Genomic DNA, 16,512 nt, shown 5'->3' with positions numbered 1-16,512 from the left:
CGAGACACAGCACTTCCAGATCCGTCCCGTGAACAAGCCCTGCCCATGCCTCCAGACTCTTTCCCCACCAGTTAGCTGAACAGAGGGACCACGGAGGACCAGAGGACAGCAGAGCCACAAGCTGAACGGAGCCTGGGGCCCTGCGGGACCTAGTGGAGCCGAGCCTCTAGCCCGCATTCTCGAGAGCAAAATAAACTTGGACTGTGCCAAGGCACTGACCTCGGGGGTCGTTGGTCACAGCAGCGAGAGCACGCGGATGAGTGCACGTCCCTGACCGCTCGCCCGCCTCCTAGCCCTTGGTGTCCCGACCAGCATCAGCCAGGCCTCGTCTCTCTCCGCCCTGTTCTGTGAGCCGTCTGAGAACCAAGACCTACAACTCCTCCTTTCTGTTCCTAGCCGGGGCTGTGCACTCATCACTCGTGCCCGACGAATGCGTGGAGATTCCTCAGAGCTGGGCCACCAGACCGCGAGGTGTGTCCCCAGTGCGTCTCCAGCCTTCACTCGCCCCAATTCCGTGACAGCGAGCGATGAGCACATATCAGCCACGTGCCAGGCGCCGTGCTCGGCTCCTCCCAAGGATGGGTTCACTTTTCCCTTCACCAAAGGAGGCACGCATCTCCACAGCCCAAGGAGGGCAGGCCACGAAGGCAGGAGAAGGCCCAGGCTGTGGGGCTCAGGGACACACACGCTTCCCTGGGAAGCCATCCAGCATGGGCTTGTCCCCAGGCAGCCCCGCTTCCTGCTGAGGACACATATTCAGGCCATCATGGTCTGGCCCAGGTGTCAACTGTCTGCAGAGTCATCTTTTTTTTTTTTTTCTAAGATTATTTATTTATTTATTTGACAGACAGAGATCACAAGGAGGCAGAGAGACAGGCAGAGAGAGGGGAGGAAGCAGGCTCCCCGCTGAACAGAGAGCCCGATGCGGGGCTCGATCCCAGGACCCTGAGATCATGACCTGAGACGAAGGCAGAGGCTTTAACCCAATGAGCCACCCAGGCGCCCCCGCAGAGCCGTCTTCACGAGCTGCTCAGCCCCAGCTCAGTTGAGAGCCAGTCCCGGGAACTCAGGGCAAGGAAAGGAAGTGGGAACCGGTGCTACCCCCCAAACCAGACGGGTGTGAGTCCCACCAAGAAGTGAACAGTGGACACTCAGGTCTGGGTTTCCCCGTCCAGGAGCTCCAGCGGGGGTTGAGGGTACGGACCCCAGCCTGGGGGCTTGGAGACCAAACCAGACTTCCAGGGCCTGCCGTCTGCACACAAGATGCCTCATAGACACTGTGGTCCGCTGCAAGACGGGCACCCTGTCAGCTGAGGTGCTCGCCAACGTCCGAACACCGTGTTGCTAGAACGCAAGAGCTCTCTGTGGCGGCTGGTAAACACTGTCCCCTGCTTGTCACCACGCAGCCGCCCGGCCCTCACATCTGCCAGCCAGGTAGATGGCGGCCCCCGCGTCCTGCCGCAGCTGTGCCTTGCCCCACGTCACATGATTCCGCGGTCACCTCTGGGTGCACAAAGCCTCCGGCAGCCGATGGGAAAACTGAGGCCGAGACACAGAGTCACACCAAGGAGAAGGGGGCCTGCCTGATCCCAAGGCCTGTGGCTCTTTCCACAACGCTTGTCCTGTGGGCTGGGCTGACCCCGAATGTCAAGACGTGCTCTTCACCGGCCCGCCGCGGCTGCTGTCCTGTGCAAACCCCAAAAAGCAGCTCAAGGCCAAGTGAGAGAATGATTTCTCGAATGACCAAGCACGCTGGAAGGTGACAGTGGGCTGGACCCCTTCACAAAGGAGAAGAGAACACCAGGGGCTCCCAAGCCTCTGTGGTGGGGGCAGGACCGGCAGCCCAGCCCCCCAGGGCCCACACCAATCACCCCACGCCCCCCGCGCCTGCACACCGCTGGCCTCCGAAGCGCCGCCTGCCTTCCCCAGCACCTCAGGGTCAGGGGAAGCTCTGGAATCAAGACCCCACCCATGGCATGGGTCACCCCCCTTCAGGGTAAAAGGCTCCAGGATGACTCAGAGAGGTCTTTCCTGGTCCTCCGGCCCTTTGCCCTCAGGTTCAGGCGTTGAACCCACCCTGCTCTGTGGACCAAGAGCACCGAGGTCACTGTCCCTCAGGGACCACTGCCCTGTGTTTACCTGCACTCTCACAACACCCTTCTCCAGGTCACTTCAAAGGGCATCCGGACCTCTGCTCGGGGCCACCCTCTCTGTCCTTGCTGCCAGGTCTGCAGCCAGACGCAGGGACGTCCCGGCTCTGCTGGGCGGAGGCTCCTGGGAACCCGGTCCTCGGGCACCTGGGCCGTCCCCAGGGCTGAGGTTCTGAGGCCAGGCCCCTGGCTCTGCTGTGTGGCCAGGTCTGATGGCTGCAGACTCTGCTCCCTTTGAGGGCCTGAGGCTGGGGGCTGCTGGCCAGGGCCCAACAAGCTGGCCCCTGCCCTCACATGGCCAGGCTGGGCCATCGCCGGGCCCTTGCCAACATACAGGCTCCCACTTTCCGACCAAGGGCCTTGCTCTCGGACATGACAACGAGTGGCCTCTCCCCGCAGAGTTCACGTGGGCCGAAAAGCTGCACCGTCCCTCCCCAGGCCAGCGATACCCAGTGCTGACATCCACGTGCTGGCCGAGACCAGGCAGCCACTACCAAGGGCCCAGAAGAGTACCCTGACGGGTTTGCAGGTTTGGTTTTAAAGCACATTTCAGAGTGATAAGCATCTGATCAGGGGCTGCATGTAGATCGTCCCCCAGATACCGCACCCCTCTTCCTCACTACAGGAACCCTAGTTTTGTTTGAATGTCCATGAGCCCACCTAGAAATACGAGGGGTGGTCACGGAACCCTGATCTGGCCAGTGACAGTGGCCATCCCTGGTGGCAGGGTAAGGGACGGCCAAAAAGAGCCGCTTACTAAAGATGTGGGCAGAGAAGGCAGAGGGGCTGGGACCCTGATGACCGCCCGAGAACCTGTCCTAGCCAGGCCTGCTAACCTAACCTTCTGGGGAAAATCCCAAACTGTTAGACCCACTGGGGTCAGATTTTTCTTACATCAACATAATCTTTACTGACGCAGGTAGTAAACCGTCAATCCAGAACAGTGGGTCTAGGTGTGGACATCCCGGGTGACCCTGAGGGGTGAGCTGCAAACCAGCAGCTGTCCCTGAGACCCTACCGCATGCCACCCTGGGGGTCCCACTTTGCAGAGCACATGCTGCTCAGAGAGGTCAGTGAGCTCACTCAAGGCCACACAGCCTGTGAGAACAAAGGCAGGGATTCGAACCAGGTCTTTTCAGAGATTCGGGGGTTCCCCCTCCTAGCAGGGGAGAAGTCAGGAAGGGGAGCAGCGGCACGGCCTGGGCAGAGCAGGAGCACGTGCATCCGCTCATGAATGAAGAGGCCCTTACGAAGCCCTAGTCCATGTCACGGACTGAGTGAGGACACGGGCACAAGAAGGAAGCCAGGATGACGGCCCACGACCGGGGGCCCGCGCCTCTGTTCTGACCCCGCAGCCTGCACTTAGCCGGGGGCTCTTTCTCAACTTGTACCCCGCCCGGCGTCCCAGGTGCGGCGAGCCAGGCCCATGGGCCAGACTCCATGCCATCATCACGCCATGGTGACCCCGCCCCTGAGCCACCTGGCCCCACCCTGTGCCTGTGGGGACTTGGGAGTTGTCCCTGCGGCCAGCCGGTGCTGGCACCTTCTCTTCCTGCTGGCACAGCCTCCGCCCAGCGCGAGCCAAGTGTGGGCTCCTGGCTCCGCCTTGGCCGGCAGCAGCAGCAGAAGTGGGGGGACCGGAAGTCCCGGGCCTGGTCCTTGGGGTGGGGTGTGGGGGTGCACGGGGCGCAGGGAAGGACCCAGCTCCAGGAAGGAGCCTTCACCGGGGCCACAGAGACCGGCAGCCCTACCCCAATCTTCTGATGCTTCCTGAGGCATCACAGTGAGGGCCACAGTGAGGGCCACTCCCCGGAAGGAGCAGGGGGCCACGCCTGAGGCCAGCGGGGTCCTGCCCACCTCCAGAGGGGCCGAGGCTGGCCAGCACCCACCAGGGGCCCCTTGAGGGACAGCCCAGGGCAGGAAGTGGGGCGGGAGGTGAGCGGACGGGGCCAAGGCCGCGCTGCCTGGTGACTTCAGGCTCCCGGTCCGCCTTCCTGCCTCTCACAGCCACCACCCTGCGGAGACCGCATCTGTGCTCCCGGGAAGGAGGGCTGAAGGATGTGGTCCCTGCCACTGTCCCCACCTCCCCGCCGGGCCCCGCACCGCCTCTCCCCTGCAGCCAGGGCTCCCCCTCAGGGACAACCTGCCCCGCATCCCAGCCGCTGTGGGTTACGGAGGGAGGACGCGTCCTGGGCGAAGGGAGCACCCACCGCGTGCTAGCCCCGCCATCCGTGCTCCCTCTAGGCACCCCCGCCAGCCCTCTGAGGCTGCGACTCCGGCGAGCCCCAGGCCACAGCAGACACAGCGAGGACACGGGTTCCCTGCCGCATCTGGGGCCACCCTGCGGAGGATGGCAGAGCCCGCCGGTCTCAGTCTCTGGCTCCAGAGCTGAGGTCCAGCCCAGGGCACCCCCAGCCTCACCCCTGCCTTCACTAGGGCTCAGGGCACACCGAAGCCCAATCAGAACTCAGCCCCATCGCCGGTTCCCCCTTCCTCCGCCCATCCCACACCTGCAGACCCTCCGGCAAGTGCGTCCCCGGACACGCGCCTCACATCTGCACGTCGCGCGACCTCCTCGTGTCTGCACACACCTTGGTTCACCACATGCCGGGTGCCAGGCCCCGAACCCTCGCCGAGTCTGCTATACCCAGCCCACCAGCGGACACCGCGCTGGGCAGACCAGGCGAGGTTTCCCAGCTGGAGAGAGGCGGACCAGGCCGGACGTGCCCCAAGCAGAGTGTGCGCCCGCAGCGGCTCTGACCCCGGGGCACGCTCCCCCTCGAATGGGCCGCTCCACACGGGCGCACCGAGCGGAAGGACCCGCGCAGTGGCCTGCGAAGATGCCCGGCAGAGGGACCAACCCGCGCACAGTGAGGAGGCAGGAGCACAGATCTCCCTGAAGGAGCCGGCTCCAGGCGAAGGCGAGAGGCGGACGGCACAGAGGGAGTCTGCGCATCTCAGAAGTCCGCTCTTGACCATGCAGACTGCCCGGAGCCCCTGCGGGGGTTAGGAGCTGGGACCGGGGCTGCCCGCTGGAGGAGGCTCGCCATGGGGACGGCCCAGCAGCGCGAAGGCTAGGCGCTCCCTCTGCCAGAAAGGGGGAGAGTCCAGAATCTTACCCAGCAGGGCTGCCAGGGGGTCAGCCCCAGCTCAAGGGGTGGGGACTGACCACCGAGAGTGGACAGGCCGGCGGCCTGGAGTCCGGAGTGAGGACCTGTGCCGGGAGCATCCCTGGGGAGCAGTACTGAGCTCACCAGCAGGTGGTCCGGCCTGGAGCGCGGAGAGCGGGTATGCACCAGCTGAGCGGGGTGTGCACCAGCTGGAAGAGGGGCCCTGCCCCCAGTGGGAAGAGGGCTCCCTTCCCGAGCTCCTGGCAGCCCCACAGACACCACGCCAGGCCCTGCAGGTACCCGGGGGTTTGGCAGAAAAGCAGCAAAGTCAGAGGCAGCTCCGAGTGAGCAGAGAGGCCAAGGGGTACAGGGAGAAGCCTGATCCCACAGAAAGCGAGACTGCCCCCCCACAACCCACCGCGCCATGCGAACACCTGCCACTCAGCTGTTGTTTTTCAAGAATTTGCTTTTCTGAAAGGCGTGGAGAATATTCTAGAACAATTAAATATAGCTTCTGTGGAAGCTGTTCCATTTACATGCCTATGTGCATTCGACAAACATCCTCTGAGGGTCTGCTCTGGGCCAGAGGCTGGTGGACAAGTGCCTCGGCCACAGTGGGGTGAAGACAGCCCTTCCAGGCTCAGAACGGGCTGAGCCGCACACAGGGTGACAGGTGTCAAGCAGGCAGGGGGCCTTGGGGCTGCAGGACACACAGGTAGGGCTCCTAACCAGCCAGAGAGGGCTTCATGGAGGAAGGGGCATTAGTGCTTGGTGACTCGGTCTGCAGGGCACAGGGGTCACGCAGCACAGGGCTGAGTCGCAGGCAAGAGCTCAGACTTCGAGGGCCCTGAGAAGACATGCCACCTGCTGTAGGCTGCTGGGAGCCATCACTGGCTTTTCAGCAAGGGAGTGACTCGATCTGATTTGATGGCCGGTGGCCAGGGCAATGCACATCAGCACAGGCCTTGAGCCATCTCAGAAATGCATGCCCGGGGAGAAGGCCAGCAGGGAACATGGTCTCAGTGCCGTGTTGCGTAACGCCCGGTGGCCCCCGCCAGCCAGCCCTTTAACAACAAATGCTTAGGTCATCCCCAGAGGAAGCCAAAAATTAGAGGGTTCCTCTCCATGCCCAGAAAGGACCCAGGCTGGGCTGGAAAACAAAACCCTAAGGAAAAAACCCAGAACACCTCGAATGGCCAGGTCTCCCGGGTGTGGCGGGGGAGGGTGGGTTTCAGCCAGGGGCACTGGGGGCTGGGGCAGGGGTCTCCGACTGGGCTCTTCTAAAACACATGACGGCAAGGTCCTGGCTGGTGGCCAACAGCCCCCTGACAGGAAAGAAGGAGAGAAAACGGTCCCAGGATCCTGAACACCCCCTCCTTGCAAGGTCGCCCCTGGGCCCGGGAAGAAATGCTTCTGACATGGAGAACGACGTCCCGCCAGTGACCGAGTCCCCCGGCAGAGGGCGGAGAGCCGGAGTCTGGAAACCAGGCAGCTCCTTCCCGCTCAGCCCTACAGCCCTGCCCTTCTCACTCGGGGGAGTGGGGTCTCCCTGTGAAAGCCTTTCCCATTTCGGCCCCATCTTCTCTGCTGATTCCTCCAACAAGGGATTCTTGAGGAACCCCAGGATGCCAGATAAAGCCACTGAGACCCATGTGTGCAGCAGCAGGAGACCCAGAACCAACCCGGACTGCAGGCTCCCTTCCCACACAGGGGACAGCAGATCGCCCTGTGGGCTTGCCGCTGACCAGGAGGCACCAGGTCCCCTATCCCTATCAGGACGTGCAGCCACCGGCCGTGGCTGAGGGCGCAAGGGTTGGCCCTGCCACGGCGGTGTGTGGGCGCAGAATCTTGCAGAGCCACCGAACAGGAGGCCAGGAGGTCCCTTCCACCCAGGGTTCCAGGCTCCACTTGCCCTGGGGCCTGGAGGCAGGTGTGAGATGGGGCACGAGGCCTCACCCCGCTCGTGGTCCATGTGTGGCCCCGAGACCCACCCTGGCCGATGAGTAGAAGCAGAAGTTGCTGCGGGCCTCCAGGATACTGTGCTCAGAGAGCAGCCTCAGCGGTCACAGGCCTCTGCCCCTTGTCCCATCCTGATTCAACCGCTTGGAACAGAGACGATGCCACCAGCATGACCACAAAGGACAGAAGGAAGAGGGAGGAGGAAATCAAAGGAGCCTGGGCTCCCACGGCCCCAGAAAGCGGACCCCGGGGACCAGCACCGCCGCTCGCTGGACAGTCCAGCCAGACACCCCGGGCACTCACACCCTCCGGCGGCCTCCAGCCCGGCCGCGCCTCGGCAGGGCCCCTCTGGATGCCCCCAACCCCAGCGCCTCACTGGGCCAGCCCTCAGGGAAGGCACGAGAACACACTCTCCTGCAACTTTGTGTCCAGCGTCTGACAGGCTCTCCTTCTGTCCTTCTCCTCCAAAGCCCCAGACACATACGAGCTTCTCTCAGAGCCACGGTGAGGGTTACTGTGTACGAATCTCAGGCACACACACCAGATTTCTGACCTTGCTTTATACCTTATTTTTATGCTTTTTGTTATAAGCCATGCCTCAATCTTCCTGAAGAGCAAGTATCAAGTAGAAGTTAAAAACACAGACATCTATGCCACAAATGTTAATAAAAGCCATCAGGCATGGACGTAAGCTCAGGATAAGGAAGAATGTACAGTAAGAAGTATCAAAAACGATAAAGAAAGCTTGCTTTGTAAAGATTCTCCACCAAGAAGAAACAGCAAACACAAACCTTCCTATGTCTAAGCTTCGAAATCCACGAAACTAAAATTCCAGAAACACAAGGGGACGTGGGCAAACCCCAAAGGCCAAGTGCTGAAGGAGACACTGACAGACTGGAGCCCTCCGTAATGATGGTAATCAAGTAACCATAAACCTGGGCGCAGGGTGGACGCCAGTGGGGTCTGGCCGTGGAAGCGAGGGCACAGGAGACCCCGTGGAACTGTGATGGTGGGGGTGCCGTGAGGACCAGCCGGGAGCACAGGCACCACTCTGGGCATGAAGGGCCACAAAATAGTGATCGTTTAAAACCCTCTGTGTGCGTCATCCAACCTGCACCCAGGCTGACTTAGCCAGCGTTCGCTCATTTTCTACCCCTGAAAAGGATCTGAATAACATAATAAGCAAGTCTGATTTTTTTTTCGGTTTAGGGAGAACTGTATGCACACTGGGGAGATAGATGTTCTTTTCCAAAACCCATGGAACTTTACCAAAAGTAATCCTTTTATTCCAAGGGAGAAGTCCAATAAATTTTAAAATGTAGAAGCTGTACATCAGAAATGCATCCCCAGATAGTGAATGTCCGAAGACCGTGAGCTCTTTTAAATATGTGACCACAACAGCTCACTTCGACATCCTGACAAACTTGATGGCTGCGGCTATGGTCATTGCCACTACTATGTCCATTTTACAGGTGGCAAAAGCACAGAGAGGTTGCATTTCACACCCAAGGTCACACAGCTAGTAAATGGCCACGGCAGGTATAACAGCTAGGCAATCTGGCCACAAAGCTCACGTCTGTAATAGCTATGCTGACAAAAATGTACGCCCATCAAAGTGCACAAAATTAAAATAGCACACTTCAACTAATTCTTGGATTAAAGAAAAAAAATACACTCTCTGGTGAATTCTTTACAAATAAGTGCCCATAACAGATCGATGGGAGACAGCCACGGCAGCACAAAGAGGAACATGTGTAGCCTTTAATGCATTTACTTAAAAAAAAAAAAACGCAGCTTAGTAATGCTCGGTGCTTGAAGATGAGGAAAGAGAATCCTACCTCAAGAAGCTAAAATAGGTGTTTCACAATGCAGCCACAACAACGAGGAAGACAGACAAACCTAAGTAACAACTAAAAACAACAGCTGTTGGGGCGCCTGGGTGGATCAGTGGTTTGGGCTGCTGCCTTCGGCTCGGGTCATGATCTCAGGGTCCTGGGATCGAGCCCCATATCGGGCTCTCTGCTCCGCAGGAAGCCTGCTTCCCTCTCTCTCTCTCTCTTTCTCTCTCTCTCTGCCTGCCTCTCTGCCTACTTGTGATCTCTGTCTGTCAAATAAATAAATAAAATCTTTAAAAAATAAATAAATAAATAAATAAAAGCAACAGCTGTCTCTTTTAAAAGATCAATATATGTCGGCAACGAATTCCAAATATTTTCAGGCAATGTACGGGCCAAAGAAAGTTTGTGAGCAGGCCAGGACTGGCGTGGGACCCAAGGAAGTGCTGCATCCTCTTCTGCACAGCAAGCTGCTGGCAGCCGCCACCTCCCGGGAGTGGGGCCGAGAGGCTGGACCTGACCGGGCACCGCCACTCCTGCCCTGCTTTCTGTTCAAGTGTTTGGAGTTTTCACTGTGCATATTTTCAAATATATACTAAAGCAAGAAAACAGCGTAACAGACGCCCAGATACAAAGAGCTGAGATTCTGTAATTAGCTCAAGGCCAATCCTGTTCGACCCAAACCCAGGCACCCCAACTTCTCCTGCAATTCAGATTTTTTGAAGCCAATCCCAGACCCTGCATTCCATCTCTAAGTGTTTCTGTGTTTATCTCCAAAAGATAAGGACTTGTTTCTGATGGAGAACCATCATAAGACGATCACGCCAAAAACGTACCACAACCATGCGTGTGTGTGGATTACAGAAGTACTGCAAGCTACCTGCTTAAAAATCCAATGACAAACTGGTTTAAGAGAACCCCGGGAGGCTTCATGTATCCCAGCCCCAGATGTGCTGAAGGGGGCAGGACACCCCGAGTCCACACACGGGGACACTGAGGCTGGGACCAGGCACAGGGCTTGCATCAGGTCTCCTCATGACACAGCCTGCCCTGGCTCCACACTACCACCAACATACAAGCAGATTCTGAGAGTAACAACGGACTGGTTAACATGTTGAAGCCACAAAATCTCCATGACCGTCATGAGACAGGCTCCTACTCCTACACATGACACAGCACAGGACCAACCTCTGCTGAGCCACTCCTCCAGGGCAGGCCCTGGATGACATGCTTTCCTCTCCATTTTTATCACTTAATGTTCAGCCCAGGAGTGGGTGATGGGCTACGCTGCATCCCCCCAAATTCCTATGCTGAAGTCCTACTGCCCAGGATGTCAGAATGTGACCGCATTTGGAGATGGCTTTTTACAGAAGGGATCAAGGTAAACCGAGGTCATACGTGGGGGCCCCCTCCAAAGCGACTGATGTCCTTGTACGAGGAGGCGGGGAGGATGCAGGCGCGCACAGAGGGTCGACCACAGGAGGCCACAGGGAGAACACGCCATCTACCTGCCAGGGAGAATCGCCTCAGAAGGAACCCAAACTGCAGACACCTTGACCTCTGACTTCTGCAGTCCAGAGCTGGGAGACATCAAGTTTCTGTTGCATCAGCCCCCAGTGCATGGTGCTTTGTCACGACAGCCGAGCTGCCCCCCGCAGAGAGAGACGGTATGCCATCTACTTGACAGATGAGAAAGAGCACGTCAGCTTAGAGCTGTGACCCGGGCACCATTCGAACCCAGATTAGAGCCCTAAGCTGTGCTCTCTCCACCGTACCCGACAGCTGATTACAGACAGCAGGGAGGGGTTGGCCAGGGCTGTGGCGGGCTCACGGTCAGCTGGCAGGATAAGCAGACCGTACCTCCAACCCAGCCTCCTCGAGGGCAGGTGCACCAGCTGCCCTTGGACTCCTGTGACTTGCCGCAGCCAAAGCCATGTGGGTGAAATGACAGTCACAGGGGGCGTGGCCGGAAGGACCGCACCTGCTTTCCCTGCCCTCGTGTGCCTCTGCCGTCTGCCTGAGGAAAACGCACAGTGGCGGTGCACGGAGCTGTCCCAGTCAGCCTGCAGGCCAGCACTGACGAGGAGCACCCAGCTGAGCCAGACTGTGAGCAGTAACGAATGGCTGCTGTTTCAAGCCCCCCGCAGTGGTGGGTGATTTGTTACGCGTCACTAGCTAACTGATACAGAAGGTCGCCAGCAGCAGCATAAAACAATACTGTTACAAGCATAGACTCTGAGGTCACACTGCCTGGGGTCTCAGCCCTGCCCCCACCCCCGTGGAGCCGTGTGACCTCGGGCACATGGCTTAACCTCCCTGATCTTCCACATCCGCTTAAAATGGGAATGCGTGCAAGTGTCTAGCTGGTAAGGTTGCAGAGAGGGTGGGACTCATTGAGATGGTGTCTGTAAGGAACCAGAACCCTCTAGACACCCTGCGACTGATCATGATTGTTGAAGCAAGACAAGAGAGGTTTAACTTGCCCTGGGAAGCTCTGGTCGGCACAACCAGAACATGCAGTTGGGAGATCTTGGGCCTCTTGTTTGTTTGAACGTTGACGTCACATCTGCCTTTCCCTACTAATTTAGGGAAGTGGTGAGCTTCCTGTCGCTAGAAGGCTCAGCCATGGCCTCATCCTATCTGAAAAGGGCGGGACCAGATGGCCTCTGAGTCCTCGTCTCAGACAACAATCACCGAGGCTGACTTTCCCGTCCCCAGCCCGCGGTCTGGGAGCAGAAGGAAGGCAGGGGTGAGACAGCAAGAACGCAGGGTTTCAGGGCCCACGACCTGAGTTCAAGTCCCAACTCCACTGTGTCACCTTGGGCGAGTCCCTGGATCTCTGTGACCCTCATCAGCACAACGGGGTTAATACTCAACCCTACCTATGTCACGGTTGTGGTGTGGATGGAGATGGCAGAGAATGGGAACCTGCCTTGTAAAGCAGACGTCCCAGTGACAAGCAACAACCACAGAGCCAGCCACAGGGACGGACGGCACTCTGGGCACAGCAGTGGGAAAGCCTTCCATCTCTGAAGTCCTCCCTTTCACGGGGCCAGGTCGGGCCAGGGTGTACCAAGCATGCTACTGTGGTCCATTCTATCCCCACGGCAGGCATGACTAATCAATCACAGAAGGCACTCCTCCCCACTGGGGCAGAGGCTCAGGGTTCCAGTGACCACGCCAATAGGCCAGACCAGACTGACCACGCAGAACTTCCTGTCCCCAGGCCAGACCACAGTCCAGGGATGCATCTGCTCCTGCCTTGTTCCATGGTGTTCACAAGGCTGTAGGTTTCAGATCTACAAATGCGTCCACGGATGCCCTGGGACCCGCCATGTCTAGGACGAGGGCAGATTTTCCCAGTGGTGGACACCAGCCTTCCAGCCCTGTACAACCTGGTCCAGGCTACACAGAGAATACTAAGAAAACCTTCTGAAACAGTAAGAACATAAGTGCCCCTGACCTGGGGATCCCACCACCACCAAACCTTCAAGTAAGAACCCAGCAGAATCTACACACGCGTGTGCACGCGAGTGCACAGATGTTCGGGAAAGCACTACCTATAACAGCAAAAAATGAAAATAAAAAAGGTACATTCCATTGCTATAAACAGGGGAGTAAACAGACAATAGTACATTCCTTCAGAGGATGCAGAACTGTAAAAATAAATCTCCCTTAAGAAAGCAGAAACACAAGGCAAAGCTGGATGTAAACTTAGGAAAGAAAGGGCTCGGCATCCCCGACAGACACTGGGGGTGCCCACCAGCACCTCTCTCCACTCCTTCCTCACCATCAGAACCCCGGTGAGGTTTGAGAACAACATGCCCCTTTTCCAGACTTCCCTGTAGCTAAGATTGGTCATGAGACCCAGTCTTGGCCAATGAGGTGTGAGTAGAAACCTTGGGTGGGCCATCCAGGAAAGCTCTTTAGATAGAAGAAAGCCCACATGGTACATGCCTTTCTCATTTGTTCTTTGGCTTCTTGCTCCCAGGAGGATGCTGGAGGTGATGCTGGTGGTGACGCAGCCATCTTGGAAACATGAGGCATTGGCCTGAGCACAAAAGCCAAGCTGAGGTGGCTGAGCAGAACGTCAGTAGGAGGTGGAGTCTCTGAGGACACCACAGAGCCACCTACCAGCCCATCTACCTGGCCCAGACACCTCAACTGAGGAAGATGAGACTGTTGTCCGGTCAAGTCACCATTAATTGGGTTTTCTGCTGCAGGCAGCTGAACACAATCTCTAACACATTCATTCTGATAAAGTGAACAAAACAGTGGGCACGTGTGGGCAACAACGAACATGTGAACATGAAACACTAAAGCCATTTTGTACTTGACCACAGACCCACAGGAGAGTTCTGGGCCTTCCCCACTCTATAAAATATGTTCTGCCATTGCTTACTAGTGTTCAGTGACGTGGGAGCTTTTCTGTGAATCAACCCACACCAGCATGCACTCTGCCACAGTCTGCGTCCCTCTGGCCTGCACACTGTCCCTAATCAGTGAGAGACCCATTCTGACCACTGCCAGGGCTCCTCAGTACTCAGGGCACACAGTCTGTGAGCTTCCAGAAACGGCCCCCTTGCTGGGAGCCCCGTCATAACAACCAGACCCTGCAGGAACATCTCCCCGGCCCCCCGTGGTATCCTGGAGCCCGGTCGTCTCCTGGGCCCCACACAAGACCTGTGGCCCAAAGCCCAGGACGGCCCATGTCAGCAGCACAATTTTTACACCAAATCTAAGAGACATAAAGTCCAAGACCACCCGGCAAGCCACGGGGCCCAGAGCTGTCTCCAGACAGACCGAGGGCCATATAACCCAGTTGCAACAGGGGCCACGGTGCCCCACCACAATGCCGCCTTCAGCTTCCGCTTGAGGGGTGGAAGCCAGGGGTCCACCAGGGGTGCTCCCCAACACCTGCGTGACTCCCCCCAGTTCCATCTGGGTGACTCACCCCCACCCCCAAATGACTCACCCCAATCCCACCTGGGTAACTTCCCCAAACTTTACCTGAGCGACTCCCCCCATGCCCCTGTGTGACTCACCACAGTCCCACCTGCATGACTCACCCCTACCCGAGTGACTCACCCCTACCCGAGTGACACTCACCGCAGTCCCCGAGTGGCTCCCCCCACCCCACAGGAGCAGCTCACCTCAGCCCCTCCGGAGGCTCTCCCTGCCCGTCTCCGTCCCTTGACAAACCCCACACCTGGACTGGCCTCTCCTGCGTGGCCTCCTCTGAGCAGAGGGAAGGAGCTCCGTTTCCGGCGCGCACGTGTGAATGAGACACACGGTTCACGTGATCATACACGCACACGCACGCACACACACATGCACACACGGATGCGCAGACACACTCGCACACACGCCCCTCGGCCCCCACCCCCCACGATCGGCGGGAGGCAGCTTCTCCTCCGATCCCACGGAGAGGCTCAGTGAAGAGAAGTCCCCAGGCGGGGGGCCACGCGGCCCCGTCGGAGACAATTCTGCCTGTCACAGTTGGCTGAGGGCGTCACCGGGAGCGAGTCGGCGGAGGCAGGGATGCGGCCGAACATCCGACAGTCCCCGGGAGCCCTGACTGCCGAGGAGTCCCCAGCCCCAAAGTGAGCAGTGGGCGGGGTGAAGGCCGCCTTCGCCCAAAGTCACCTGGGGGGAGGGGTCAGAGCCCAGTGCGCGACAGGCCGGAGCTGGGCCCTGTGCACAGTTCCGTGCCCTCTGCTGCGCTCACGCCAGCATCCTCTTTGGGGTCCCCAAGAAGTCACGGTCTCTGGCCCACAGAGGTAGGGACACAGCCAGAGCAGTGCGTGACGGGAGCTCCGAGAGTGACCGGCAGAGTCACCTCACCCAGCTCCTCCTGGGCTCGAAGATGCAGGCCGGGCAGCAGGAGGGACAGGTGCACAAACACAGGGGACTCTGGGGGCCCAGGGCACGACCACGGCAGGGCTGCAGCCACCGCCTCCATGGGGACGGCTCCCCTGCTGGCTGCGGGCCCCCAGGCTCTGCCCCTCCTCCCGGCAGGCCTCGCCCACCCCTGGAACTCACAGCACCCCAGATACATGCCTACACTCCACACGTCTGACAAATGGTCGACAGGATCCAAAGACCCCACCGCCACCAGCTGCACACGCTCACCACCGTTCCAGGGCCCTGACTCGCTGTCTTCTTCCCGACATTTCATCGGACAGTCCATCAACCAACCCTTTTGAGGACCAAGTGGCTTCAGGTGCACAGAGCCAGCACAGCCCAAGCACTCACTGTCACCTTCTGACGGGTGTGCAGGGGACAGACACGAGGACAGTGTCAGCGCCTTGAGAGCACCGGGCCAGGCTGCGTGGAGGGGAGAGCCCGGGCCGCCGCCCAGGGACAGTCAAAGGCCATTTCGCAGACAGTCGTCTCTTCCCACCGGGCGCCCAGCTTTCTCACGTGGGTCTGTCACTAGTGGTGGTGCTGGAGACCAACATCACACATCGAAGTCTGAGGAGTGGGACACTCCCCATGTGGCAAGACGGGCCCCTAACTTGCCGTGTTCTGTTAAAACCAAGAGCTCGAGTTCAAAAGGCTGAGGCCGCCTCCGACCTACACCTGCCCAGGGGCCCCCCAGGCACGTAACCGAGTGGGACGATGGTGCCCTGAGCCACTCAGCCCTAAGGCGTCCTGCCGTCAGGGGCCAGGGGTGTGGCTCAGGGTCTAGCAGGCCCGCCCCAAACACCTTCTGGGGACCCCGAGCCCAGTCCCGCCCTGGGGGCTTAGGAGTCTACCCGGGATGCTTTGGCAGACACAAAACTAGGGCAGCGTGAGCGAGGTGTCCCGGGACGGCGAGGTGTCCCAGGACGGCGGGCTGCAGTGGGCTGGGGGCAGAGCGACAAGTCCTCTGTCCAAGCCGGGGAAGGACAGCCGGGGTAGGGCAAGGCACAGCTGGAGAGCGGGCAGCAGGCGAGAGCTCTGGGCTGGGCAGACACGGCAGGAAGTGGGGGACTGGAAGGGGCTTGGCCTGAGGACCGGGCTCTGAGCCGAGAGGGACAGGCTACCAGCAGGGAAGCCGGGAGCCATGGGCTTTCCCAAAGCGGGTCGTGGCGGCAGACATCCCAGGAAGCCACACTTTCTCAACAGGGACAGGCTGGGGATTGAACCGCTGGGCTTGCACACCGTGGCCCCGAAAGCCCACGAGCCTGGCCCCCCGCGCTGATGACCTCCTTCTGCAGCTGGCGAGACCCCTCGTGAGGGCCAGCGTCACGATGTCATCCATCCGACGGCTAAAGACGGATGTCCCCAGGGGCATGGGCCGCACCTGACAACTTCCCCGCTTCACGCACATGACAGCTTAGCATCCACCTGGATGTCCTCCTAAGGACCCAAAGCCCCAAGTGCAGGTCAGGCCTTTCCCAGGTGTGTGCTCAGGGTTCACAGCAACACACGCCAAGTTCTGTGGCTCCGCTTCACAGAGGAGGGAGCTGAGGC

The 16,512-nt window shown here is 59.1% G+C and overlaps 1 protein-coding gene across 2 annotated transcripts in view; it reads right to left on the bottom strand.

Moving 5' to 3' along the window:
- KCNK9 (potassium two pore domain channel subfamily K member 9) overlaps window positions 1–16,512 on the bottom strand; it is a 77,405-nt gene that overhangs the window by 51,962 nt on the left and 8,931 nt on the right. The window contains exon 1 of one of the 2 annotated variants that reach the window (XM_082720697.1): window positions 4,742–5,157. The exons of the other annotated variant lie outside the window; for it this stretch is intronic. Coding sequence (XP_082576823.1) covers window positions 4,742–5,129 — 388 coding nt within the window. The 5' untranslated portion in view covers window positions 5,130–5,157. Of the gene's footprint in view, window positions 1–4,741; window positions 5,158–16,512 lie in introns of those variants that run through there. 2 annotated transcript variants of the gene reach the window in all.

The sequence above is a fragment of the Mustela nivalis genome (assembly GCF_964662115.1).
Source record: "Mustela nivalis genome assembly, chromosome: 2".
Classification (NCBI taxonomy): Eukaryota; Metazoa; Chordata; class Mammalia; order Carnivora; family Mustelidae; genus Mustela; species Mustela nivalis.
This window is presented reverse-complemented; position numbering and strand designations above follow the sequence as displayed.